Source organism: Phyllostomus hastatus, unplaced genomic scaffold, assembly GCF_019186645.2.
Source record: "Phyllostomus hastatus isolate PE091 unplaced genomic scaffold, TTU_PhHast_1.1 phas_scaffold_11, whole genome shotgun sequence".
NCBI lineage: Eukaryota > Metazoa > Chordata > Mammalia > Chiroptera > Phyllostomidae > Phyllostomus > Phyllostomus hastatus.
This window is the reverse complement of record NW_025334005.1, coordinates 6930656-6958343: the sequence shown is the minus strand read 5'-3', so window position 1 is coordinate 6958343 and position 27688 is coordinate 6930656. Positions and strand designations below refer to the sequence as shown.

At 59.6% G+C, this 27688-nt stretch overlaps 2 protein-coding genes across 3 annotated transcripts; one reads left to right on the top strand and one right to left on the bottom strand.

The window, feature by feature from the left end:
• Positions 1 to 761: 761 nt before the first annotated feature.
• On the top strand, positions 762 to 12974 carry TMEM132A (transmembrane protein 132A). Of its 2 annotated transcripts, none has more exons than XM_045854986.1 (11): positions 762 to 1069; positions 3611 to 3825; positions 4054 to 4272; positions 4974 to 5305; positions 6638 to 6787; positions 8073 to 8268; positions 8352 to 8495; positions 9583 to 9785; positions 10456 to 10735; positions 11079 to 11270; positions 11679 to 12974. In XM_045854986.1, exons 1-11 carry the CDS (start codon positions 970 to 972, stop codon positions 12726 to 12728), a joined length of 3081 nt encoding a protein of 1026 aa, XP_045710942.1. In that variant the 5' UTR covers positions 762 to 969; the 3' UTR covers positions 12729 to 12974. The 2 variants fall into 2 exon arrangements, with proteins under 2 accessions (XP_045710942.1, XP_045710941.1); XM_045854985.1 differs by having other exon boundaries at positions 8070 to 8268.
• Positions 12884 to 25428, bottom strand: SLC15A3 (solute carrier family 15 member 3). Its single transcript, XM_045854987.1, has 8 exons — positions 24766 to 25428; positions 21080 to 21369; positions 19141 to 19288; positions 17467 to 17577; positions 16651 to 16819; positions 15050 to 15208; positions 13623 to 13778; positions 12884 to 13191 (listed from the first exon to the last, which is right to left on the bottom strand). Exons 1-8 carry the CDS (start codon positions 25321 to 25323, stop codon positions 13037 to 13039), a joined length of 1746 nt encoding a protein of 581 aa, XP_045710943.1. The 5' UTR covers positions 25324 to 25428; the 3' UTR covers positions 12884 to 13036.
• Between the last annotated feature and the right edge of the window lie 2260 nt (positions 25429 to 27688).

The following is a 27688-nucleotide window of genomic DNA, read 5'->3' as shown; positions in this document are numbered from 1 at the left end:
AGCACCCCCACCTCTGTGCAGGAGTGTCAATAGCTGGCTGCCCTTCTTCCTTCCCCCACCAGACCAGAGTTTCCTGTACTGGGGTTCTCAACCCAGCCCATAGATCAAATCAATTGTGGAGGGGCCTGGACATGTTTTCTGTGTGTGTGTGTGTGTGTGTGTGTGTTTATTTTTCTTTAGCTACCCTGGAGATGCTAATGGTAGCCAGGTGCCCTGCTCTGGAACCTCCCTGACACTTGCTGGCTGGCAAGCCTGGCTCAGAAGGCCAGGATCCAGGAGGCAGAGACAAGCTCTGCCACTTGCTAGGCCCACAGGCCTCCCTCTGGATGGAGCCGGGCATGTAATTCTAGCTGCCCGCACTCAGAGCCCTTCCTCCCCAGGAGCGGCCCTCTGCCAGGACAGGCCAAGTGGTTGTCACCCGGCCCTACTGGCCCCCTTTCACCGCTTTTCCAGCCCTGTAGCACGGTCCCCCTTGTCCTTGAATTCAGATTCTGATTCAGGTGTTAGATGCCTTCACAGGTGAGCTGCGTGTGGGGCGGGGCAGAGGCAGGGGAAGTGGCTTTTTCCTCCTGAGTCCGGGAGCTTCTGAGAGGGAGCGAACGGAACGCGTCCTACCCCTCTTGGCAAAGGCGGGTCAGTCCCCCGCTGTTCAGGGTCCAGGGACGTGGCCTTCTCCCCGAGTTGGAGCGTGGGGGCGCCCGGGGGTGGCGGATCCGTCGGGCGCTAGGACCCGGCGGGGCGGAGGGACAGCCCCTGGGCTGCGTGCGCTCCCTCCCTCCCACCTCCTGCTCGGGCTCCGGCTCCCGCTCCATTGTCTGGGATCGGCAGCCGCGGGCGTGCGGCCGGGCGGGCGGGCGGCGGCCAGCACCCAGCCGGCCGGATCGGGCCGGCGCCGAGCGGGCGCGGGAGATGTCGGACGGCCCGCGACCACCTGAGCCGCCCGCCTAGTCCCCGCCTTCCGTGGGAAGGATGTGCACCCGGATGGAGGGGCGCGCGGCCGCGGTTCCCCGGGCGCCCTGCGGCCCCTGGCTCTGCCTCTGGGTGGCCCTCGCCCTGCCCGTCGTGAGAGGTCAGCGGGAGGCGTGGGGCAGGGCGGGCGGGCGGGAGGCGGCTGGGCCCCGGCCCGAGCCGAGCGCGAGCGATGCCCGGGAGCCGGGAACCTGCGGGTGCTGCTCGGACTGAACCTCAGCGGGCTGGCCCGCAGCGTGCCCTGAGGGCTGGCGCGATCTCACCCCGGGATCCTGCCCCGCTGCTTCCTTCACCTCGCACAGCCCGGCAACTCCTTCCCGACCCAGGATGAGCCGGGTCCCTGGCTCTTCCCGCCACCCCCGCACCCCTACGGGGTCCCGCACCTCCCACCAGCCTCCGCTCCAGGCAGGGCATCCAAACCAGCAGCCCCCTGACCCGGGCGCACCAGTTCGCTTATCCGCCCTCCACGGAGCTGGAGCTGCATCCGCGTGGCTCCCAGCCTCCTCTCCGCACCTCCAGCCCACCCCCGCGAACGGGAAGCAGCCTCTTTGCCTGGGACCTGCAAGATCTGTAGCCGCCCTCCTCCTGCCCCAAGGAGTTGTCTGACCTTGGAGTCCCAAGAGATTGCCCCATCCGTGCCTTCCTGAGCCCTGTGGGGCATCCCCGTCATGGGAGGAAGGGGCAGCGACTCCCTTGTTCCCTGGGGCGGACTGCCCTTGGCGGGGGCTGTGGCTGCAAGGTGGATGATGGCACGGAAGAGTGTGGGAGAGGGAGACATTCTCTACCCCGCTCACCCCCACGGAGAGAGTTGAGATCTGGATGGCGGGAGTCCGTGGGAGTCAGGCTTCCCAGCATCTTGTAATTATCCAGGCAGTGGAGGAGGAAGGGAGGCCAGTGGCTGTCCCCAGGGAGCCATAGTCACTCACCTGTTACACTTTGGGGAGAGGGGGGGAAAGAGTGTCTCAGGCACATGCTCATTGATGGGGAGGGTCTTGAAGGACTTTGAAACCCTCAAGTCCCCCAGCCCAGCAATGGAGCTGAGAGGGAGCTGGCTTGGGCTGCTTTCAGCCACCTGCTCCCCTCCCCGGGGGACCCTGTGGGAGCCCTAATAACCCCTCAGACAGATAGATGAGGAAAGCCTTGTCACATCCATTATGCCGCAGCAGTAACCCCTCCTCCATGCTGCGCTCCACAGTGTAGAGAGCCCTCTCCTGTCCACGCGGTCACTCTGTGCTGGTTCTACAGGTGAGGACACGGAGGCTCCAAGATGTGAAATGACTGACCCAGCCTTCCTTGAGGGAGTCAGGGTGTAGATGCAGGTCTCCAGGCTCCCAGGGCAGCCTCTCCAGCTGGTGATCCAGGATGAAGAAGACAAGGTCCCGGCTGATAGACAGGGCGATAATGTTCGGAGAAGGCAGCCAGAGGGGCATTTAACGGAGGGGTTGGGTGAGAGGGCGAGCAATCAAGGAAGGCTTCCTTAAAGAGGCAACATTCATGCTTGGCCCTGAAGGAGGAGGGAGAGACCCACAGTCCAGGGAGCGAACACTGTTGCAAGCAGCATAGGGTTGGAGAGAGAGGTGGAGGGTGGGGGCAGGGTGGTCTGGTGGTCGATGCCTGGACTCTGACTCCCAGCTCCATCATGCACCAGCTGTGGGGCCCCAGGAAGGACCTGAGCCTCTCAGCTTCATTTTCTGCATCCATAAAATGGGATTAATAGCCATAGTACCACAGGAACAAATTTAAAGGACACATGGACAAAAACTAGGGGGAGGGTGGTAATGGGAGGGAAGTGGGGAGGGTTGGGTGGGTGGGCTGGAATGGGAGTAAAAGGGAGAAAACTGTACTTGAACAATGATTAAAATAAAAAAAAATAGTCATAATACCTAATTCTCAGAGTTACACCCAAAACTGAAAGAGTTAATACATGTATGTAAAGTGTTTTAAATGGTAGCTTGCATATAGTTAGTGTTCTGAAATTGTTCATTATTGTTATTGGGGCTAGCTAGGAGTCAGTTGGGTACAACCCAAGTGTGGTCTCAGTGGCCCTTTGTCCTGGTTACTGAATACAAGACTCCCAGGCTTATGGCTCCCACCCATACCACCTCCTGGCACTCTTGCATTCTGGTACCCAGTTGGGGTAGGGAAGAAGGGAGCACGTTTGGGGAACTGATGTGAGGTTGCCATGGTGATGATGAAGAAGGGAGGATGGACGCCCAACCAAGTCTGGCGAAGGACCTAAGGACAGAGAAAGGGTCTCTACCTCTACAAAGCTCACCCAGTCACCATCTTTTACCTCACAGGCTCTGTCTGGAGAGAACTGTACCCCACAAATGCTTTAGTGTCAGAGGCAGTGATAGGGGCTGGGAATGGGGGAGGAGGAGGCAGTGAGAAGGCTCTGCTGGAGGGAGGGAGGTAGAAGAAGGAACGGCCCGGGACTGGCATCCAGTCCTGGACTCTGAGTCAAATCCCAGCCCTGGCACACGCTACCTGTGTGACCCTCTTTGGGCCTCAGTTTCCTCACCTGTGAGATTCCCCCCACATCCCAGGGGTGGGAGCCCTTTTACTTCCTCCACTGCTCACCGCCACTGCGCCCTTGCCAGCTCTGGCACTGTCACCGTCTCTATCCCTTCTCCCTCTGCAGTGGGCTGTGAGCAGCAGCCCCTGGACCCCGTCTACCTGCCGGCATCCCTGGAGCTCCTGGATGCCCCTGAGCACTTCCGCGTGCAGCAGATGGGCCGCTACCCACCTGCCAACTCCTCTCTGGGCTCCCGATCCGAGACCTTTCTGCTCCTGCAGCCCTGGCCCAGGGCCCAGCCACTTCTCCGGGCCTCCTACCCACCTTTTGCCACCCAGCAGGTAAGGAGGGGCACCAGGGATTCCCAGGCTGACAGGGCTCAGAGCCAAGGTGTGCTGTGTGTGGCTCAGGGGCCTGCCCCAGCCCCAGCTGTGCTTACCATTTTCTAGAGAGGGGAAACGGAGGCCCCTCTCTCCTGCCAGGCTGGAATTGGAAGCCTGGCATCCCATCTTCCCACGTCCCACTTCCCTCAACCCCCTGCTTTCTGAGCACCCCAATTCCCCCTGCAGGTTGTCCCTCCTCGGGTCACTGAGCCCCACCAAAGGCCGGTCCCCTGGGACGTGCGGGCTGTGTCAGTGGAAGCGGCTGTGACTCCAGCAGAGCCCCACGCCCGAGTCCTCTTCCACCTCAAAGGGCAGGACTGGCCGCCGGGACCTGGCAGCCTGCCTTGTGCCCGGCTCCACGCCACACACCCCGCAGGCACTGCTCACCGAGCCTGCCGCTTCCAGGTGAGTGGGCGGGGCCCGCCCAGGCTGGCCCTGCTAGGCGCGAGCCAGAGGATGGTCCCGGAGTAGGAAAGAGAGGGCTCACCACTCGTGAGAAGTTTGGGGATCACGGGCCACCGGACTCCATTCTATCTCTGCTAACCTTCACGAGACCCTGTGACGGGTTATTTAGGGCCCTTTGTGGGGATCAGTCCATAGTGTATGATTTTGCGCAAGTGACTTAACCTGAGGCTTTACAGATGAGCTTCCTCATCTGTAAAATAGGGTTAATGACAGTTGCTACCTCATACAGAGTTGGAATAAAGCATCAACGAGATGGATGTAGTGTCTGGCGCAGAGCAAATCCTTCATCGAGGGTTTGCATTATTGTCAGGATTCCTTTTACAACTGCAGCTCCCACTGTTCTGGAGTCTCACAGGAGTCCACTGGAGAGGGGTGCTTCACGGTCTTCGGGGCTCTGAGAAGCCAGAACTGCCGTCAGGGAGGTCCTGGGGCATGGCTAGGGGAGGCCTTAAGGGAATGAGACTGTTTGCAAAAGTACAAGAGTGCCCCGTAGACCCATTCTGAGACCTCCGCCCAGCCCTGCCCCTCGCTGGCTGTGTCACCTGGGATTCATCTCTGGCCCATGTTGGCCCTGCCTGTCAGGGACCCTCACAGCTCTGGGTCTCCTGCCTTGCCAACCAGGGCGATCGTTTTATTTGCAGCCATCCCTGGGCGCCTGCGTGGTGGAGCTGGAGTTCCCCTCCCACTGGTTCTCCCAGGACGCCCCCACGCGGGCGGAGCTGGCCTACACCCTGGAGCCCGCCGCCAAGGGCCCTGGCGGCTGTGGCCCCGGAGGGGAGGAGGACCCTGGGGAACAGGCCCTCCCGGTGGGCAGTGTGGAGCTGCGCCCTGCGGACCCCCCACAGTACCAGGAGGTGCCCTTGGATGAGGCAGTGACCCTGCGGGTGCCCGATGTGCCCGTGCGCCCCGGCCAGCTCTTCAGTGCCACCCTCCTGCTTCGCCACAACTTCACAGCCAGTGTCCTGACCCTGCGGTGAGCACGGGGCCCCGAGGGGTGGGTTGCAGGCGGGAACCTCTGCAGGAAGACTGGGCAGGTACCTGCTCCTCTCGCGGTCCCCGCTGACCCCTCCGGGCCTGTGTCTGCCCCAGCAGCTGGCAAGACCCAGCAATGGGCCCTGCCCTGAATTTGAAGCCACAGGTAGGAAGCTCCCCTCTCCTGGCACCTTCCCAAGACTCCATTGTCTAGGGGGACTAACTCGCCTGCTTCATAGGGCAGCTGTGAGGCCCCGGGTAGGGAAAACAGGAAAGGGCTTGGAAACCAGCAAGGGCAGTACCTGGGGGCTGTTAATGCTTCCGTGCCTCAGGAGGAGGGTTCGCTCCCGTCTCATTAATTTGCATGTTCTCCTGCTTGCCTCCCTCACCACGGGTCCTCATCTTTGGCCAGAGTCCATGCCTCTCCACGAGGAGGGCCTCCACTTTGTGTCCCTTTCTGCAGGAAGTTCCCCCAGAGCAGCCTCCCGACCCCATCCCAGGGACAGGGCCTTGCAAAGTGTGACTTGCCTCTTCCGTATTAGGGTTTGTGTGTGTCCCTTCCCTATGTGTCTCTCAGGTGCCTGTCCCATCTCCCTGTGTCTCAGTGCCTTCCTGTGCTCACTCGTATACTCATTAGATCTTTCCTGGACCTTAAAGTACGCCGGCCTGTATCTCCACTCTGGAGAGAGGAGCAAGGCCCAGTCCCCTCCCGGCACTAAGGGGCCCCCAGCAGTAGGGAAGGGAGCTGGATGGGCATGGACTGGATTATATGCTCTTACGAAGCTACAAAGTGCTGTGGGAGCTCGGGTTAGGGGATGGAAGAAGGGGAAATTCATCCAGCCACGGGAAGAGCTTTCCAAAGGACGTGGTATTTGAGTTGCTGGAGGCTTGAAGAATCAGCAGATGCAGAAAGGAAGGGAGGCCGGGCAGAAGGGCACAGCCTGAGCAGAGGCTGAGAGGCACGGATGGGGCTGTGTATGTGGGGAAGGACTTCGGGTGTAGCTACAGCAGAGAGTGATGGAGAGATGTCACAGCTAAAGCTAAAGCTGGACCAGACCCTAGAAGGCCTCGAATGCCAGGCTTAGACTTGGCCTTGTGGCCTTGTGGCCAAGTGGGGAGTCATCGGTGGTCTAGGCGTAGGGGAGAGCTGCGTGACATGACCTGCATTGAGATAGGGTCCTTCTGGGTCAGAGGACATCTAGGAGGATATTCAGGCCTGAACCAGGGGAGGCCAGACGGGAGGCCGGTGTCTCCAGCCCCTGGTCTTCCCCCTCGGACCCTGTCCACAGCTCAGCACCCACCTTGACAAACTGGACCTGTGTCCTCCCTCCAGGATCAAGGTGAAGAAGGGGCTGCACGTGACAGCTGCCCGCCCAGCCCAGCCCGCCCTCTGGACTGCCAAGCTCGACCGCTTCAAGGGCTCCAAACACCACACCGCTCTCATCACCTGCCACCGCGCTGGGCCCGCTGGGCCAGACTCCAGGTGGGTAGCTCCTCCGCTGGAGATGGGGTCAGAGGAGGGAGGGTGGGCGGGCAGATTTGGGGGGCTCCGGGGAAGGGTGCTGCACACTGTATCCATGTTCCCATGGAGCAGGCACAGGAACAGACCCCACCAAGGAAGCAGCACAAAGCAGACATAGCACTGATTCACTCAGCCACTATTTGCCCAGCCACGTGCCAGGTGCAGTGAGTGTCTGCGAGTCTCATTCCAGGTGACGCCAACCTATCCTGGCCACCCACTCACAGCCCTCACAGCCACTGCCGCTCCTCCCACCCTTTGGTAATGGGTCCCATTGGGGGGCCATTAATATTCCCAAAAGCCCAGCTGCAGTTCTTTTTTTTTTAAGATTTTATTTATTTATTTTTAGAGAGGGAAGAGAGAGAGAGAGAGAGACAGAGAAACATCAATGTGCGGTTGCTGGGGGCCGTGGCCTGCAACCCAGGCATGTACCCTGACTGGGAATCAAACCTACAACACTTTGGTTCTCAGCCCGCGCTCAATCCACTGAGCTACGCCAGCCAGGGCCCCAGCTGCAGTTCTTAACAGTTTTCAAACTCTTCTTATACGTGCCCTGAGCCTGGGTCAAGGTCATGGGCTTTGAAGCTCCTGTTTGAATCCTGGCTCTGACACTTTTTGGGTGAATAACCTCAGGCAAGCCAGTTAACCTCCCTGCACAACTGCCCACCACCCTACGAAGCCTCAGTTTCCTCGCTTGTAAAATGGGGATAACAGTACATCCCTTAGGGTTTGTGAAAATGAAGTAAGATATCACAGAGCCAGCATCCTGGCCAGTTCCTGGCCCATGGCAGGCGCTCGATCAACAGGAGCTGTGCGGTTTATTATCCAGGGGCTCATGTGCCAGCCCTGGGGCTCGGAAGCAATGCTTCCACCTTGACAGAAGTTGAATCAGGCTTCGTGCCACTCTGATGGCTATGGAAGGCAGAGATCCGAGGGGAGGAGGCCCAAGAAGGCAGGAGAGTCAGCAGAGTTTCGTGGCGGGGGTGGGGGCTGGGGGACGGTTAAGTAGCTGCATGGATCCTGCAGGGGACAAGGGTGGGTAAGAGCTTGGGCTCTGGAGCCAGGAAGCTTGGGTTTAATCCCCCCTGCCGTGTGTGCCACTTTTTGCTGTGTGACCTTGTGCGAGTTATAAGACCTCTGTACCTCAGTTTCCCCGTCTATAAAGTGGGGATAATCATAGGACCTACCACATCAGTACAGGAGTGCCTGACTCCTGGTGAGCCCAGTCTCTCTCTCTTCTGGCCAGCAGCCCCCTCGAACTCTCGGAGTTCCTGTGGGTGGACTTTTTGGTGGACAACGGCACTAGCGGGGGTGTGGCAGTCACTCGCCCCGTCACATGGCAGCTGGAGTACCCAGGCCAGGCCCCCGAAGCAGAGAAGGACAAAATGGTGTGGGAGGTCCTGGTGTCAGAGCGGGACATACGAGCCCTCGTCCCACTGGCCAAGGTAAGGGGCGGCCCCTCGGCCCAGCCGGGTGGGGAGCCGAGTGAAGTGAAGAGCTTGGGGCTGAGCACCTTCTGCATCTCCAGGCTGAGGAGCTGGTGAACACGGCGCCACTGACCGGAGTGCCGCGGCGAGTCCCCGTGCGCCTGGTCACCGTGGACAGTGGCGGGGCCCTGGTGGAGGTGACAGAGCACGTTGGCTGCGAGTCGGCCAATGCGCAGGTCCTGCAGGTGGGTGGCACGCGCCAGTCCCACGCGAGTGTGCATTTGTGCACAGCGATGCACACACAGCTTTCCTCCTCCTCCACTCAGGTCCCCGAGAGGGCAGCAGCTTCTTGACACCGGAAATCTCTTGCGGGGAGCCGCAGCTTTAATTTCCTTTGCTCCCCACCCCTCTCCAGAGTCAAGTGGGAGCTCTGTAACCCCAACAGCCCCCAACTTCGGCACTTTCCCATTCATCAGTGCACTGGCAAGCGAACTGCCGCGGAGAGTTAAGAGCAGGCACTTTGGGATCGGAAAGTGTCTGTTTCTCGAACCCTTTATTGTCAGCTAGCTGTGTGATTGTGGACTGGTCTCTTAACCTCTCTGAGCCTCAGTTTCCTAAGTTTTAAGATGGGAACATACTTTAGGGATGCTGCAAGCATCAAAAGCACTCTAAGTTAGTATCCAGCAGAGAGACAGGGCTGAAACAACAGCTACTATGTTATAATAATAATTATATAATGTTAAAAATAATGGTAATTATTTTTGTTGCATCCTCATCTTGACCCATGAGGTAAAAAAAAAATGGTGGGGCTGGGCACCTTTCCCCATTTCAAAGCTCTAAGAGGGGAAGTTCGGAGCTTGCACTTCTAAATCCCAGCTGCCTGCATGGAGAACAGTGTCTTTGGCTACTTTGGTGGCGCTTTGCCCCTGTGTGACTTGTTCCTACCTGAGGGCTCGGGTGAGCAGGTCTGCCTTGCCCCTCTGCCTCTGCCCACCTACCTGGAACTGGCACCAAAGGCAGAGGCCAGCACTAAGGAGGCAACTTTGGGGGTTCAGACCCTCCCCTGTCAGGAAAGATTCTGTTGTAAGCAAATAGCCAGTTTCCTCAGCTGAGCCCCAATGAACTTGGAGGGGCTGCCTCCTCCAGGGGGAATGGGCCTTGGATGCAATCCAAGGTGAAATCTCCATCTGAGGACATGCATTGTAGTAAAATACAGGCCTGAATTTCGGCCGAACCCCTTCTTAGGGCATGGGGTCCATGCTGTTCTCTCCGGTTCACACCTGTATGCCCTGGCTTTGCACCCCCCTCCCCCCGCCCTCTGCCCTCCCACAGGTGGCCGAGGCCTGTGACGCCGTGTTTGTGTCTGGCAAGGAGAGCCAGGGCGCTCGAGGCGTGCGGGTAGACTTCTGGTGGCGCCAGCTGCGGGCCTCGCTGCGGCTGACTGTGTGGGCCCCGCTGCTGCCCCTGCGCATCGAGCTGACCGACACCACCCTGGAGCAGGTCCGAGGCTGGAGGGTACCCGGCCCGGCTGAAGGGTGAGTGGAGGCCTGAAGAAGCTGGCTGACCTTGGCGAGGTGGCTCTGGGACTAAGAAAGGGCCTGCCGTGGCCACGGGCTGGAGCTGGGGTCTGAAAAATTGCCCAGTGGCTGTGGTTCCTTCCACCCATCCCGGCCGCCCCCGCCCTCTCTGTCCTTCCCCCGCCACAATTCTGTGGCATCCTCTGATTCATCGAGTCTGCCTGTCTGCGGATGCTCTGCCCCCTCCCCAGCTCTCCCCTAGAATGTTAACCCTTGAAGGAAGGAGTTTCTGCGCACTGTTGTGTCCTCAAAGCCTGAGATGGCACCTAGCTCAGTAAATATTGAGGGGTCCCCACCAGAGCCCAAGGGTGCAGGGGCCTCAAAAACCTGAGCTCCCAGGCCCTCCAGAGAGTAAGTGCCCCCCACCCCTCTCGCAAAAGCAGGGACTCTCCTCCTGCCACCACCAGGTTCCAATTAGAGGCAGGAGGAAGGTGAGAGCAGCTTGATGGACAGGTACAGGCACCAATCAGGAACGGAGGGGCCTGGCCCAACAGGGGCAGTGTGGGCGCAGTTTAAAGAATGGAGCCCACCGTGGGCTGGGCATGGTCTCCCGCGGAAGAATCCTTGCGGCCAGAAGCAGAGCCCATGCTGAGAAGGTTGCCGGACCCTGGCTGCCCTTTCTCTGCAGGGCACAGGAGCCCCAGGCAGTGGCTGCCGGGGAGGAGGCAGAGCCGCGAGCCCGGGGCTGCCGCCTGCAGTACCAGCGTGCTGGCGTGCGCTTCCTCGTCCCCTTTGCGGCCCACCCGCTGGACGGCGGCCGCCGCCTCACCCACCTGCTCGGCCCTGACTGGCTGCTGGACGTGTCCCACCTCGTGGTGCCACACGCCCGCGTGCAGGACCCCCGCATAGCCTCGCTGGAGGACGGCCGTGTCCTGGTGGGCCGGGAGCCCGGGGTCACCTCCATCGAGGTGAGCAGACGCCCTGAGGAAAGTGTAGGTGGCCCCCAGAATGTTCCTGGGCAGCTGTGAAGGGCGTCAGAGGGGCTCAGGGCGTATCTGGGGAGGTGTGAGCCTGGTAGGATCGGGGACTGGGTGAGCACAGGGGGGGCCGTGTGATGGGGGACGTCCTCTAGGTATGGAGGGCTGGGGTTGCATGTGCGGGGACCTGGTCTTGAGAGAGGAGGGAGCTGTTCCCCACGGGTAGGACTGGGGTCCAGGTATGTATTTAGGGTGTGGGTTTGGAGTGCAGAGGGGAGGGGAGAGGCTGTCTGTGCACGAGGACCTCCCCCCACCAGCTCCTTCTCACCCTCAGGTGCGTTCCCCACTGTCTGACTCCATCCTGGGGGAGCAGGCGCTGGCCGTGACGGACGACAAGGTCTCGGTGCTGGAGCTTCGGGTGCAGCCAGTGACGGGCATATCACTGGCCCTGAGCCGGGGCACTGCCCACCCCGGGGAGGTCACAGCCACGTGCTGGGCACAGCCAGCCCTTCCTGCCCCAAAGCAGGTGACAGCTGGGGGTCAGGGGGATGAGGTCAGCATCTCTGGGTGGGGGTTGATAACAGGAGGATGGGAGGTACTTTGACCCCTCATCTTAGGGTTTTCAGAATAAGGACTGACTGCCCTGTAAGGTAGTGAGCTCCCTGTGGCTGGAGGTGACCAAGCAGAGCTATCTGGAGTGTGTCAGTGGGAGGTTGATGGTAAACTGACGACCCTACTGATGACTCAGACCCCAGGGCTGAGTGGCCAACAGGTGATTGACGCATGTCCCCTCTCTCCCTGTGTTTTGTCCATCTGCTCGTGTCTGTTTCCTCTCTGGTCCCTCCCCCTCCGTGTGGCCTGTCTCTGTGGGAGTGGTCTCTGTGTGCATGCGTGCGTGCCCTCGCGTCTCTGCCCGTGTCCGTGTGCCCCACAGGAGGTGGCCCTCTCCCTGTGGCTGTCCTTTTCCGACCACACCCTGGCCCCCGCTGAGCTCTACGACCGCCGCGACCTGGGACTCTCTGTGTCTGCCGAGGAGCCCAGCGCCGTCCTGCCAGTGGAGGAGCGGGGTGCCCAGCTCAGGGTGGTGGTGAGTGGGGCAGGCACCGAGGGGCTGCCTCTGCATGTGTCCCTGCACCCGCCGGAGCCCTGCCGACGGGGCCGCCACCGTGTGCCCCTGGCCTCGGGCACCAGCTGGCTCGGGCTGCCTCCTGCTCCCACCCCGGCCCCCGCTGTCCCCTCCGGCCATGCCCGGGCTCTGCCAGCCACGGAGGCCAGTCTGGGAGGTGAAGGGCAGGCGGCAGGCAGCGTGGGGGACAGTGGGGGTGTGCGGGGCAAGTTTGAGCGGGCAGAAGCAGAGGCTGGGAAGGAGGAGGAGGAGGCAGAGGCCAGGGAGGAGGATGGGGAAGAGGAGGAGATGGTGCCTGCCCCCCGGCGGGTCACTGACCTACAGCTAGGCATGTATGCCCTGCTGGGCATCTTCTGTCTGGCCATCCTCATCTTCCTGGTCAACGGTGTGGTCTTCGTGCTGCGCTACCAGCGCAAGGAGCCCCCCGACAGCGCCACTGACCCTGCCTCCCCCCAGCCCCACAACTGGGTCTGGCTGGGCACCGACCAGGAGGAACTGAGCCGCCAGCTGGACCGGCAGTCCCCTGGCCCACTCAAGGGGGAGAGGGGCTGCCCCTGTGAGAGCGGGGGAGGGGAGGCCCCGGCCCCGGCCCCGGCCCCGGCCCCTGCCGGGGCCACCAGCAGCTCCTCCAGCACCCTGGCCCGGAAGGAGGCCGGGGGGCGGCGGAAGCGCGTGGAGTTCGTGACGTTCGCGCCAGCCCCCCCAGACCAGCTGCCCGAGGAGCCCGTGGGGGCCCCTGCCGTGCAGTCCATCCTGGTGGCAGGTGAGGAGGACATCCGCTGGGTGTGTGAGGACATGGGGCTGAAGGACCCTGAGGAGATTCGCAGCTACATGGAGCGGATCCGGGGCAGCTCCTGACCCCTTCCCGCCCCGGCCTGCCGGGCCCAGGCTCGCCGGACTGGGCAGCCTCCTGCTCGTCCTCTGGTGCTTACTGACCCAAGCCCCCTGCCTGGCCCCTCACGAGGACTCCCACCCAGGCCCCCCTCTGCTCTGCTCCTTGTCATGGACCGCGGTCGTGAGGAGAGGCTCACGCCCCTTATTTATGGGAACCCTTTTGTCCTAATGTTGGGTACAAAATACATGGGGAAGGAAACCCCGGCGCGACGGCTGTTGTCTTTTTTCCCACGGAGAGAATCCAGGGGGTGAAAGGGGGGGGGGCGGGCGTGTCAGCCCCTGTCCCTGCCGGCACAGCTCTGGGAGGCTGGGCCCTGAGCGACCCTCTCATAGCGACGAGCGATCCACGTGAACAGGAGGGCAGCGGCGGCCTGGATGCCGGCCAGCAGGAAGAAGTACCGGTCCATCTGGCAGTTGTTGATGTTCCCTGGGGAGAGCAGGAGGGCGGCATTGGGGACAGGCAGGGCTCCGCTGGAGCTGGCAGCCGAAGCAGCGTGGGCAGCAGGTGGGACCCGAAGACCCTGGGCAGGTAGCATCTGGCCGCCCTGGGCCTAGCTCTTCTTGCCGGGGCTTCAGACACACATGCCCCAGGAAAAGGGGGCCCCTCAGCCTGGAGGGCAGAGTGCCGGACGTAGGAAGGAAGCTTGGAGGCCCACTGAGTTCCACGCTTCCTCACTGACAGTGGAGGAAAACGGAGGCCCCAGGAGCGGGGGGGCCACGCGGTGGGCAATGACCCAGCTTCAGCGAGAACCCTGTTCTCTGAATCCAGCTAGCTCCTTGGTTCTGCTGGGGTCAAAGCACTTAGCAATTGCCCCCTCCCTCCACCTGGGTCCCACCCCCAGGGAGGCCCCCACTCACCGTGGTCCTTGGGGCAGTACAACCAGCCACCGGGCAGTGACAGCAGAGCCTCCAGGCTGGAGCCCAGCAGCGAGCCCACCCCAGACAGGAAGAAGAAGATGCCCATGATGGCGCCCTGCATGGAACGCGGGGCCTCGGAGTAGGCGAACTCCAGCCCTGCAGGGAGAAGAGAGGGATGACCGAAGGGGCCCAGGCCCCTACCCACTGGGCCCCTCCCCCAGCCAGCCTCTACCCTGGCTTTCCCTGACCTGTGTCACCTGTGCTCCATGCATCCACCCCACGGACCTCCACCTGGACGACCCCATATTGTCCCAAGAGCCTTGGCTCCCCTCCTCCCCCACCTCCCTGCCATTTGCACCTTCCCTGTCCCCTGCCCTTCCTGCCACCTTCAGTGTCATCGCCAAATCATTTTGATCCAACCTCAGAAACATTTTCTCAGTGTCAGCCCTCTGCATTCCCTCTCTCCTGGGCCAAACCCAAAGCCCCAGTCCCTTCCTGCCCGGCCTCTGCACATGCCTTTGAAACTCCTGTCTCCCATCCTCCTCCTCCTCCCATAGCCAGTTGTCTGAAATAGAGAATGGGGTCCCTTCCCTGCCCAAATCCCCCTGGGGAGTGGCCGTTGCCCTTGGGAGAAGTCTCAAGATCCAGGCTCAACCCACAAGGACCTCCCTGTGCCTCCAGGCTCCTCCCACCCCCCACTCTCCCCACAAGGCCCAGCGCTCTGCTTTGGCTGTTCGATCTGCCTGTGGGGGCCTGACTGCCGCCCGCTGAGTCCTGTCCCCCCTGCACCCTGCCCAGGGCTTCCCCAGCACACTGTCGTCACTTCCACAGCACTCCACCGGGTTTATTGTTCAGGAGACTGTTACCGATCCCCAGCAGTGAGTCCCACCCAGCCTTCCCCTGTGTCTGCAGCTGAGTAGCCCCTGCTATTGACTCATGGAAGAGCCCAGTCCAGCCCAGGGAGGCAGACAGGTAAATGCATTATTACAACACAGCCACCTGTGTGCTGTGACAGAGATCGAGGAGACAAGGGAGGGACAGGGAGGACCCATGTGCCCCAGGGGCCCCTTGGAGAGGGCCTCATGAAGGAGGTGGCATTCTGAACTGAATGGTATACAGGAGTTCTCTTTCGATCTGAGGCAGAGGGAAGAGCAAGGGCAGAGACAGAGAGGGTGGGAACGTGGCAGCGGGGGGAAGTTGGCGTGGGAAGTGTCTTATTCACCTCCAGGTCTCCAGTGCCTGTTGCAGTGCCTGGCACAAACCAGGTGCTAATAAATGCCCGTCAGGTACATGCAGCCCCACTGGGAAAATCCTGCCTCCTCTGTACAGATGGGCTCTGGAGGCTGTGCCTGCGAGACCTCCGACTTTGAGGCTCCCCCAGGCAGAACCCATCCCTGGTGCTAGAGCAGGGGAGGCGTACAGCGTACCTGGGATGCTGGCGAAAATCTCACTGATCCCGATGAGCAGGTACTGGGGGATCTGCCACCAGATGGACAGTGGTGCTGCATAGTACATATTCTCTCCAATCTGCTGGGACACCGTCTGGTTGTGATGAATGTAATCTAAACGCTTCATCTCCAGTAATCCTGGTGGGAGAGAGAGGGTGACTACAGCCAGGTCCACTCCGGGCAGCTTAGCCCATGGCAGAGCTTGGCATGTGGAGGGTATTCACTAAGTAGCCAAGGACTGACTGGGCAGCAGGAAAGGAAAAGAATACTGGACTAGGGTATGTGTGTCAAGATTTGAGTTCTAACTCTTCCCTTTTTGCCTTGCCTGCTAGGAAGCTCAGAGCTGGTTTTGCACTCAATAACAGGAACAACTTTCTTTAATTGAGAGCCTGTTGCATGCTAGGCATTCTTGCAGATGAAGAAAGAGAAATTTAGGTTAAGCAAGAAGCCTAGAGTTGCATAGCTGATAAGTAACTGGAGCAGGATTTGAGCCCCAGTGAGTCTGGTTTCAGAGCTGGCCCGTGTTCCATGCTATCACATGCATGACTTCTCTACCACAGCACCGAGTATTGCAGTCAGGTTTCTAACCTGGCTTTCAAGTTCATTTTATCTCCTTCCTTTTCACTGCTTAGGAGACAGCTGTGCTCAGGTGGAGTAAAGACAGGATGTGGAGTTAGGTGACTAGGGTTCCAACCCCGGCCCTGCGTAACTATGGGCAAATCACTACACCTCGCTGAGACCCCGTTGGGATCAAAATCCCAGTATTACTGTGAGGATGAAATCGGACAAAATGCATTTAAGCACATAGCTTACGAAGAGCCTAGTTTGGTTTTCGTCCTTGCAATACAATACTGTTTGTTCATTCCTCCGGCTCCGACCTGTGATCCAGGCATGGCGCTGGGTGCTTTACGGTCTCGTCTGGCTTAATCTGCACAGCACTCTGGCTAGACTACATTCTGTGTGGGCGGAGCCTGGGCCCTGCACCGGGGCTAAATGAACTACTACCCATGTTTTAAAGGTGAGGCTCAGAGACTCCAAGAAACTTCAGGATCATTAATGACAAAGTGAAAAGGCCTGAGGTTGGTGCAAAAGCATGAAAGGCAGTTTAAACTGAGCTTTTTTTTTTACAAGTGGCTTCAAATTCCTTTGACATGGAAGAGGGAAGAGCCTAAATACTTTGTAAAACAAAAGCTCCCATGTGCTACTGAGAGGCTGCATGCCTTTGGAAAATCCACTCAGCACATTTGTATAAGGCTCACGTGCATTATTCATAGCAGGGAATGAAAACATCCCTGCCCTCAGGGAGCTCACATCCCACTGGGAAAAAGATGTTTTCCTCTCTTGGTCCGAGTTTCCTCATCTGTCAAATGTGGGGGGGCTGGACTCAGTGAGGAAAGCCTATTTCAGCTCCCACCTTCTGGGAAGGCAAGACTGGCACCCATGGGTGGTGGGTATACTTGGCCCAGGCCCTTCCACTCCAGCAGCAGCCACAGAGGAGCTGGTGTCCCCCCCCCAAGCCCCCAGACAAGGCCAGCAGCCCCACTCCCCCACACACCCCTCCACTCAGGCCCGCAGCACACCTGCCACAACAACAGAGGCAAAACCAAAGCACATCCCCAGGGCCATCTTCTGCAGAGCCGAGGGAAGCAGCTTGCACCTCAGCAGCAAAGGGTCGAGCACGTGGTCCTTCACGGGCACCAGGATCAGCACCACCACCACGTTGGCCAGGAGGAGCCAGGCTTCCGGGATCTGGGCGAGAGGGAGCCGAGAGAGGCAGGCTAGCAGGGCGCCAGGAGGCACACTCTTCAGCTGTGTAACTGGGGCAGGGGATGGGGTCACGAGTGGCAAATAGGTTTCTCTAACTTCCATCCACTGGCGGTGGCTGCCTGGAACACTTGTGGGCTCAGTACAAAGGATGCCGTGACTGATGGTGATGTCGGCCGTGGGCCACAAAGGGTGGTGGAGTGGCCCACGTGCCATTCATCCCCCAGCTCTAAGGATCTTTGATTTTGTGAGTCTCTGAAATGCCAAGGAACTGCTTTGGAAAGTCCTGATGGAAGGCACAGGTGTCGGAGAAGCACAGGACAAGGCAGAGTCAGGGAGGGTGCCCCTGACCTGGAGGCCCGGGGCCAACTGGGCAGCAGGAGCAGCAGTGGGCGGGCGGGCGGGGGGGGGGGGGGGACGCTGGCCTGAATTCCTCCGAGCAGCTGAGCATCTCAGCGGGGTGGCTGGGCCGAGGCACCAGTCCGCCCACCCCCCAGGTGCCTTTCCTTTGCCCCGGGGACACCGGGCCATTAGGCGAGGAGAATGCAGAGGCAGCTTCATCTCCGCCTCTTCTAGGAGGAAGCCCCCAGCCTGGCGTGAACTGGGGGCTGAACACACCAGTTACCTCTCACCTTATAGCCACTGTTCTGGGCTCCCAGAGCCACTGAGCTGTTGCCAGGATGACCTGGGAAAATGTTTGGGATGTGGAGGTGAAGGCCTTGTAGGACGTACGTGGATTGCATCTGCCCAGAGAGAGAGAGATGGAGGTGAAGCTGGAATAGAGCCAGCCGCCTCGCCTGCAGCCCCAGGACGCCCCAGCTGCCAGGCAGGCATTCCTCAGCAGTAGCACAGGGCAGCTGGGCAGCTGTCCCCTCCCCATCCTCAGGGGGAAAGTGACCGCCACGCCCTCCTTGTTCCTCGGAAGCAGACTTGGCTGGAGAGCTTCCTTCCCTCCGCTCCCAGGCCGTGAGCTGTGTGGGCGACTTTATTCCAGAGCTGGGCACAGCTGGTCGGACTCATGCCATGTCTCCAGGGCCTGGCCCGGAGCAGGCGTGGATAAATGCTTGTTGACATGGGGAAAATAATGACATGGCTGTCCCCACGGGAAGTGCTCATCTGACACTGAGGCCAGGCTGAGTCCCACAGGTTGCCCCAGCCGGGAAATGTGTAGGCGCTGACCCGTTGAAATGCTCTGGAACCTGGCAACAGATGCAGACACGCCCCCTCTAGTTGCTGCAATGGAAGGGCGTCCAGGAGAGTCCCACAGGAGCGGCTGGGGCCGGGGCGGGCACGTGGGCTGCACCAGGCAGCAGCTGTTTATCCACTGGTGTGGAAGGATGTCAATGTTCTTTTTTTTTTTTTCATTGTATTTTTCCCCATCACAGTGTATCCCTCACCCCCATGCCCTCTTTCACCCCCGCCCAGCAGAATGTTAACATTCTGACAAGTAGGAATCAGCCATGGACACACACACACACGCCGTGTCCCTGTCCCATCACGGAGGACACCTTCTGCCTCTGTGCTGCTGCTCCCGCCAAGCAGCAGGCTGGCCCAGCATAACTCCCATCTCCTGCAGCTCGAAATAAGCTTCCTGCGGAGGGCGTAGGGGAGGCAATGACCTTGTGGTCTGGGGATCAGGGGCTGGGGTGAGGCTGCTACCCAGTCTGCACACACACACACACACACACACAGGCTCACGCTCACAGGCAGACACCTGCTCCTCCTCCCCTTGGTGAGGGCTGGGAAGCAGTGGTTCGCAAGCCCAGCTGAGCGTCAGCATCCTCTGAGAAGCGGACCACACCAGATGCTGCCCCCAGCAGTTCCCTTTCAGTCGTCAGCAGCGAGCCTTGGGGATCTTTAGTTTTTTAAAGCTCCGCAGGTGCTTTCCAGGCACAGCCAGGCGGGGAACCGCAGTGACACAGCGCTCAGTGCTCTGAGCTGGCCCCTACCTCGCTGTGGGGTCTCGGTCCACCGACAGGCCCTGTCTGGGCCCCCATTGCCCAGCCTGGAAACCGCGAATGCTGCGGAGCTGTTAGAGCCTTTGTCCGAGCCTCTCATTTTCCACACGGGGGAACCGAGGCCCGGACAGGTGGGCCTCGAGTCGTGGGGCCTGGGCCCTGTGTCCAGAGCTCCTCGTGATCTACCACCCCAGGGTGTTTAACTGAGGGGATGGCCTCGTGCCCAGCCCACGCCAGCTGCGAACCCCTTCCCCTTTCCGCATGCCCTGGGCTTCCATGGTGAGAGACGGACACGGTGAGGGGCCTTGGGAGCCAGTCGCCCCAGAGCGAAAGCGTGGGGCTGCTCACCTGGAAGTACACCATCCAGTAGGGCACCAGGGTCACCAGGACGGGCAGGATCTTCACCAGCACCCGGAAGTTAGCGACGTCCTCCTGGGGGGAAGGGCTGGGCCAGGGGGACCGCTGGTTGGGTAGCAGTTGGGCATCTTGAGGGTCCCTGCGGGACAGCAGGTAAAATGGTCACTATGGTCACCACCACCAGCGTGGCCACTGCTTTCCCCGCCACCACCCTCTCCTGATTGAACCGCATGGCCCCAGTAGTCAGTCATCACAGCCGTCATCTCCGATGCCAGCCCACCTGCAGTCCCCCACCCCCCGCCCCGTCAGGACCACCTTCGCCATCCTCCCCACCCTTGCCGTTAGGAACGGGGTCACTGTCATATCGTCATTTTTTCTCAGTGCTGGCACTGCCGTTGTCAATACAATCACCTCCTCCTTGGTAGCAAAGGTGGCTAATCCAGACCCATTCCACCCTACAGCTGTGGCCCCTGGGGACCTGAAGGAAGTTAAGACCAGAGGTTGTGGTGAGCAGTCTTGGGGGGCTTTTTGTCCTGTAGCATCGAGCTGCCATGGGAACCCAGGAAGTCCCAGGGCACATCTGACCCGGAGAGAGAGGCTGTCACAGATCTGATATGCCAAAGCTCCCCACCCCTTTGCCATCTCCAGGTCCACCCCTCCTCTGCTTGACAGCCCTCTCCCTACAGGACAGAGAGGCAGGGAGCAAAGGGAACATTACCGGGAGACAGGAGAGGTCAACCACTCTGCAACCATTATCGTTCACCCTTTGTTGTGAAAGGTCTCTGCCCAAAAGCCTCGCCTCACTGAGATTCTTTAAGAAGGGGCCATAGCACTGCGGTCATTTCCAAGGACGGCTACCCTCGGCCCCTCCCCTCCCAGTGCGTGATGCCGCTCTGCCAATGGGTGGGGTTTATTCCCCCTTGGCCTTGAGTCAGCCAGCTTTGTGTCTGCGCTGACCCTTGCCAACACCCGCCGCCCCCCGCCGCCCCGCCGTTGGAATGTGGACTCTCTCCTCTCGAAACCCAGACACTTTGCTGCGAGAAGGTCCCGCCACACCGTGAACCACATGAAAAGGCACCCAGGTGCTCACCGGCAGCCAACATCAACTGCCAGCCACATGAGTGAGCCACCTCGGATGCTGCAGCCCCCGGTGACATCACACGAAGCAGGACTGCCTGGCTGACCCCAGTCACCCACAGCACCGTGAGAGGTCACGGGAGGTGGTGGTTGAAGCCACCGGGTTCCGGGGTGGTTGGTTCGGCAGCGAGGGATCCTCGAAATGCGCCCTGCAGAGCAGTGCACGAGGCTGGGGCGAGCATGCCGCACCCCTCCCTTCCAGACCCCACCGACGGGAGCTGCACCTGCCTCCGGGGTCTGGAGACGGCTGTGCCTCACAGAAGGCATTGCCGAGCTGAGGGCGGGGAGAGGCAGAAGGGAGAGCTGTTGTGCAAGTGCCAAGTGCAATAGCATCAGACCTCCCTGCCTTGTTTGCTATCTGATGGAGCAGGGGCCGGGCTGGCTGACTTACTAGACTCTCTTCTACTTCGTATCAGGGAAGGGTGGGATTATTTACATCGCATCCCAGCCACCTTTGCGGGTACCATCACCTCCACCATCGCCACCTCTACTGCCATCATTACCGACACTGACAGGGTTTATCTTCACGGTCGCTGCTACCACCAGCATCCCTGCCTTTATCACCACCGTCGCTGTCGAGACCATTAACGTGCTCACAGGTCCTACAGTGAGCCCATCACCTAGCCCAGCACCTTGACCTCCACTGCCACCCTCAGTCAGAGCGGGCAGCTCCGGCCCACCTGAGATCACGTCACCCTAAAAGGCTGCCAGCGTGCCTCCCAGCTGGGCCGTGACTTCCCGGGAGAAGCAGGCACTTGTCCAGATTCAGTGGCCCCAGAGTGCTCCTACGTACCTGGCGGAGTGCCGGCACCACAGCCGCGGACAGCAGTTTTGGAGAGCCAGTTTCAGCATGGAGGACACTTGGCTGCCCGTGGGGGGCTTGGTGATGAAGACGGGGATGGCGAAGAGGAAGACGAAGAAGGCCAGGCCCAGGCAGCCCACGGGGATGCTGTAGCCCACCAGGAAGTTGATGTTCTGCTGGATGAAGGCCACCACCAGCAGCGCAAGCACCGCGCCCACGTTGATGCTCCAGTAAAACCAGTTGAAGAAGCGGCGGCTGGCGTGGCGGCCGAGGTCCATCACCTGACAGGCAGGGGTGAGCGTGAGGGCCAAGGGGGGCCATATGCCCTGTACCTGCACCCCTCTCCCACAGAGACACTTCTCGGGTCCATGGGCAGGCATTCCGGCGTTTTCCTAATCCACGATCTCTACATGGATGCTCCATAAATATTTGTTGAATGAATGAATAAACCCTCTTCGTGGGAGTCACTTGTTAATGATCAGGACATTGGGCACAGCTGTTTTTTCATGCCCAGGACACATGTTGCTTTTTTATTGCTACCGAGTAATGCGCAGAACAGATGTGTCTGACGCCACTGTGTTCGTTTCTGCTTGATTTATCCCTTTGTCTCTGACTAAGCAACCCACAATATGCATCACCTTTACAATCATAAAGAGGCCAATAAAGATCTCAGGTCTGTTCCACATGATTAAATGTGATGTATGCTGATTACTGAAAGAACAGTCAGAGGTCTAAATGAGAATTTTCCTCCACAGTTTGGAGATGCAAATGGTTTCCCACTGTGGCTCATCCCTTGACCCTGCCTTGCCTCCCTCTGACGTACGCCCACCCAAACAAGGTCAGCATAACCAGAGAAAGCAAAGGTGGTCCCAGACACAGCCCCAGGGGCGGGAGGAAAGCAAAATTCGGGCCCGCAGCAAGGACAGAATGGCCGGAAATCTTTATGTAGGATTTGAATCAATCTGCAACAGTCAGGCCCCAGGCCCCCTTCCGGTCTGCTGGCTCGGTCAGCGGTACTGGCTGCCCCGCCCTCCCAGGCCCTGGTCCCAGATTCTGACTTGGCAGGTCTGGGGCAGGGCCTGGGCATCAGCATTCCTTAAAAAAATAAAAACACAGGGAGGACTAGATCCATTCTCTGGATAAATGGTTCTGTGCCCTGTTACAGCCCCCATGCTTCCAATGACCCTCCCTTCTCAGACACCATCACCCTCCTTCTGTCCAGAGACACATATTTCCAACAGCTAAGCTTCCACCAAGCTTTACATTCAGCAGCTGCACTGGGGGAAAAGGCACGTATTTTCTTCCTTGACCCACAGGGATGCATTTACACCTGTACTCCCTCGGAGACTTGGAGGGGTCTTCTTGGCTATGCAGAGGAACACGTATGTCCCCGCATTGAGAACCTGTGTTGCAGACTTTCAAGCAGACCATTGAACAGGTCCCATTAAGAGCGGCCACTCCCGTTTCTTAATTGGATGTAAATGGATGTGACAATTGCGACTCTAAGGGGAAGAAGAGCAGGCGGCCGGCTCAGGGTATAAATGAGCACTTTGTCGAGAATGATGGATGGCCCTTTCTGAAACCGGCGGTGTGTTCAACACGCAGACCTGGGGACAGACGTCTGCCAGATGGGGCCCAGCCCTCCCACCCCGCCCCCGCCCGACGGCCCCCCCTGAATTCGCAGCAGCCCTTCACTGCTCTGCTGTGCCCCTGCTCGGGACTCCCATCCACTGCAGCCAGAGCCATTTATTTGAAAGGACGCAAATCCAATGACGTCCATCCCACCCCAAATCGCTTCCCTTTTCCCAAACTGTCCTGGGGTCATGACCCTTGTGCTGCCCAAAGTCCATGCCCAGTAAATGGGAGGAGGCACAGGAGCTGTCGTCAGTCTTGATGCCTCTGAAGGCTCTGCCCAGTAGCCTGGAGTCCTGGAGACCACCAGTTCTGCCACCAGGAGGGAGGAGGGAGAGTCAGGAGGCCCTCTGGAGGTCATCGAGGTCAAGAGCACAGGTTAAGGACGGTTGAGGGTGGAGCGGGGTAAGGGTCCTGGCTGGTGTGGCTCAGTGGATTGAGCACCAGCCTGCGAATCAAAGGGCCACTGGTTCGATTCCCAGTCAGGGCACAGGCCTGGGTTGCAGGCCAGATGCCCAGTAGGGGGCATGTGAGAGGCCACCACACAGTGATGTTTCTCTCCCTCTCTTTCTCTCTCCTTTCCCCTCTCTAAAAAAGTATAAAAAATCTCTAAAAAAAAAAGGAAAGGGGAGAGGTAAGGGAAGACAAGAGATCCCTCCTGGCAGATGGTGGGGTCTCCTGGCCTGAAGGAAGGCCAACAGTGGCTCAGCAACGGACAGGGCTGCTCTGGGGGCACCGAGTCCCCCACAACCATCGAAGGGAGAATCCACGCAGGCTCAGGACGGACTCCCTGGCAAGGACATGAAACTGGGACGGGTGCTGGACTGTGGATGTCAGCTGGATGCAACGATTCCTTTTTTTAAAAGTCCCTTTTATGATCGTAAAGCATGCAACTAAGCAGCACTTGTAAAACAGGGACAATTAGGGGAAAGTACAGTTAGTTCCGTGAGTCTGCATGCTGCAGCTACAGTTTCCTTTGCCAGGCTCTCCCCTTTCGTTGGCATGGATTCTTCTTACCTGGTTGTAGTCACATTCTTTTTTTTTTTTTTTTTTTTTTTTTACAGATTTTATTTATTTATTTTTAAAGAGGGGAAAGGAGAGAGAGAAACATCAATGTGTGGTTTCCTCTTGTGGGCGCCTTACCAGGGACCTGGCCCACAGTCCAGGCACGTGCCCTGACTGGGAATCGAACCAGCGACCCTTTGGTTCCCAGGCCGGCACTCAATCCACTGAGCTACACCAGCCAGGGCTGTAATTCTATTCTGCAGACAGTTCTGCATCTGCTTTTGCTCCTTGACACCGTGTGTGGTTGTTTTATAATCATGACAGATCATTTAAAATTACTGTCTAATATCCCACTGAGTACAGCTGTTAACATATAACCACATCGTCTGGCACCCACTCATTCATTTAGCAAATAATTATTGAATGTCTCCTGTGTGTCATGCTCTGTCCTATTGCGGGGCCCAGACAACGGCTCGGAGGTAAAGATATTGGCCCAAGTGCCCCTGGCCAGTGAGTGGCAGAGCTGGGATCTGAACAAGAGGCCTGGCTCAGTCTCCGGCACAGGTGGTGGGAAGGGGCTTACTCCCCCCCCAGCCCCCAGACCCCTATAACACATAAAGGTGGGGCTCATGGTGAGGCCTGGCTCCCTGACTGGCTCTCTAAGTGGTCTTGGGCAGGGTGATCGACATCCTGAAACCTTACTGTCCTCATCTGTAAAATGAACGTAATAGCACTGCCTACCTCCTGGGAAGTTACGAGGATTCTATGAGTTACAGTAAAACATTGGAAGTGGCACAGAGTGAAACACAGAACATGCTGGTGTAACTGCTATTGTTGTCGTCCTATTGTTGTCCCAGGGAGCATCCCCTTGTTCTTTCAAATAAGGAAACTAGGCCCGGAGAGGGAAGTGGTTTTTGCTCGAGGGAGGTCACCCCCGCAGCCTGACTCCTCCTGACTCCTGAGTCTCAGCCTATGTCCCTCATTTTCCATCCGCACTCCCGCCCCTCTGGGGGGGGGGGTGTGGCCCACCTGCCACTCACCTGGTCGGCCCCGAAGGAGGTGAGGTTGCTCCTGACGGAGCTGGCGGCCAGGGCGAGCAGCAGCAGGCCGACGTAGAGAGTGGGCGCGCAGTAGGGAGGGTGCCGGGGGCGCGCGCAGCCGTGCGACGGGCAGGCGGGCGACAGCGGCGACTCGGGCAGCTCGCCGCAGAAGGAGCGGCGGCCATCGGGGAAGGCGGTGGCGGGCAGCAGGCTGGAGGCGACCAGGTAGAGCAGCAGGCTGAGGGCGATGGCGAGGAAGCGGCCCAGGTACACGTCGGCCAGCCAGCCGCCGACGGGCGCCAGCAGGTAGGAGGCGCCCAGGAAGACGAGCGCGGCGCTCGACGCCTGCCCGCCGTCCCACTGGAAGTTCGCGCTGTTGAGGTAGAGCACGAGGTTGCCCGCGACGCCGAAGAAGGCGGCGCGCTCCAGCATCTGCACCAGCAGCACCGCGGCCGCCGCCACCCGCCGCCACCGCCGGGGTCGCCGCGGCCCGCGCTCCAGCAGCGACCGGCGCTCCCCGGGCCCGGGGGGCGTCCCCGGGGCGCGCGGCCCAGGCATCCTACCGGCTCCGGAGCCTCCGCCCCTTGCCCGCGGCCCCGCTCTTCGCCCTCCTCCCAACCGGCCGCCCCCCTTTCTCACCCCTTGTGGCTGACTCTGTGCCCCTCTCACCCCCTCTGCGTCCCTGTCCCCTCTCCCTGCTTCTCTCTCCCCCGGGTCCCTCTGATGCTGCCCAGGGTCTCCTTCCCCTCCGCAATTCTCAAGTCTCTCCCCTCCCCTCCCCCCAGCTCTTCCTCCTTCTCCACGGGGGACTTTTTCTTCCCTTCCTCTGGTCCTGAGCCACCCCACCCCCCTTCCTCCCTTCGCTTCTCTGCCCCTCCCCTTCCTTTGCTGTTGGTCTCCGCGCTTGGTCGCTCTTTCTTAACTGCTGTCCCTTCCCCTTGTGACACCTGGTCGTGCCCTGAGGAGGGGCCCTCTTCCAGGGACTCCCTCAGCTGACTCCTCCACTGCCTGCCTGTCCCCTGACTCCCCTCCAGGTCCCCTCTGGGGCTCCCTCCTGGCTCAGCCTTGGTCCAGCCCTCAGCGTCTTGAGAAACCCGGGGAGTCCCTCGCTTCCCCTTTCACTGCTTCTGTCACCCGGCTGTGTCACATGGTGCCTCGGGGTGTTTAGGAGAAATGAAAGCCTGGGTCACAGGGTCCCTGGCTGCCCAGCTTTCTAAAAACCTCCCTCCTTCTCTGCCGACTGCTCCACGCACCCCCCCCCCCCCAGCAGCCTTCCTGGAACCTGGGGAAATTTTTCCATCTTTCACTTTCATTTCTCCCCTTCCAGTCACCATCCAAAGCTGAAACGAGAGGACGGACAAGGCCGTATGGCATGTGGTCCCAGCCACCCAGCCACTCTGCAGATGCAGACATTGAGGCCCAGTGGCGCCGGGAGGAAGGAAGGCAGGGTGACTGCTGGTTCATGGTGACTGAGCCACTGCCCCGGCCCCTGAGTGACAGGGGAAGCTCTCCCAGTGCAATTCAGATTGTGCAAATGCCACCGTGAGGAAGGAAGTAGGCATCGTCCAGAAGCATGTGACGCCACACAGCACCCCACACATGAGTCGAGATTGAGGGGGTACGGGGACCTCAGGCTAAATCAGAACCAGGCCTCAGCACGCCCCTCCCCAGAGCCGTGCAGGGTCCTTGGGTTAAGGGCCAGCTCTCCCCGGGGCCTAAAAGCCCAGGAGACCTGACCGCTGCCATCCCCCAACCTCGAGGCAGCCCCACGTCCACCCAGGGCCAGCCACGCTGACCTTCTTCCTGTCCCCCTCCCTGCGCTGAGCTCCTTTCTGCCCCAGGGCCTTCGCCTCGGCCATTTCCTCTGCCAGAGCCGCTCTTCCTCCAGGTCTTTGCCTAGCCCGCTCCCTCTCTTTATTTTATTTTTTTTCTTTTTAAAATATATTTTATTGATGATGCTATTACAGTTGTCCCATTTCCCCCTTTACTCCCCTCCACCCTGCACACCCCCTCCCGCCCGCATTCCCCGCCCCCTTTAGTTCATGTCCGTGCATCATACGTAGAAGCTCTTCTCATACGTAGAAGCTCTTCGGCTTCCCCACTTCCTGTACTATCCTTAACCTCCTCTCTTTATTCACGTCTCAGTCGCACTGTGTCCTCCTCACAGAGACCTTCCCCGGCCATCCTGTCGCAGGAGCTGCCTGAAGGGCCCTGGGCGTCCCGTCTCTGCCACGCTGCCCTATCGCAACCTCTCCGAGCGCACGGTGCTCCTTCAGGCACTGGCTCACTGTCTCCCCAGTAGAAGAGAAATTCCATCGGCTCTTATCTAACTTTTTTTTTTAAAGACTTTACTTCTTTAGAGTAGTTTCAGATTTACAGCAAAACCGAGGGACAGAGGCAGAGATTGCCCAGGCACCCCCTGCCCCCACACGAGCAAAACCTCCCCGTGACCAGCGTCACTCCCCAGAGGGGCACACTGTCTTTTGTCGAGGATGAACCTACGGTGGCCCATCACAGCCACCCGAGCATTCACTGCTGGTGTTTGGACCACCGGAAGATGACATGTGTCCGCTGTTCTAACGCCACACAGAGGCTTTTTTTTTTTTTTAGATTTTTAAAATTTATTTATTTTCAGAGAGGGAAGGGAGGGAGAAAGAGAGAGAGAAACATCAATGTGTGGTTGCTGGGGGCCGTGGCCTGCAACCCAGGCATGTGTCCTGACTGGGAATCGAACCTGCGATGCTTTGGTTTGCAGCCCGAGCTCAATCCACTGAGCTACGCCAGCCAGGGCTCTAACATCACACAGAGGGTTTCCACCGCCCCGCTCATCCTCGGTGCTCTGCCGATTCTCCCCCGGTTTTCTCACTGCCTTCCCCGCTCTGCCTCGTCCAGAACGTCCCAGAGTGGGAACCATCCCACGGGC

Coding starts and splice junctions, on each gene's coding strand:
- SLC15A3 (XM_045854987.1), bottom strand. CDS start 25,323: ATGCCTGGGCCGCGCGCCCCGGGGACGCCCCCCGGGCCCGGGGAGCGC. Junction 21,370..24,765: donor CCTCCTTCGGGGCCGACCAG/GTGAGTGGCAGG, acceptor CCTGCCTGTCAG/GTGATGGACCTCGGCCGCCA. Junction 13,779..15,049: donor GATTTTCGCCAGCATCCCAG/GTACGCTGTACG, acceptor TTCTCCCTGCAG/GGCTGGAGTTCGCCTACTCC.
- TMEM132A (XM_045854985.1), top strand. CDS start 970: ATGTGCACCCGGATGGAGGGGCGCGCGGCCGCGGTTCCCCGGGCGCCC. Junction 1,070..3,610: donor CGCCCTGCCCGTCGTGAGAG/GTCAGCGGGAGG, acceptor CTCCCTCTGCAG/TGGGCTGTGAGCAGCAGCCC. Junction 11,271..11,678: donor CCCTTCCTGCCCCAAAGCAG/GTGACAGCTGGG, acceptor TGTGCCCCACAG/GAGGTGGCCCTCTCCCTGTG.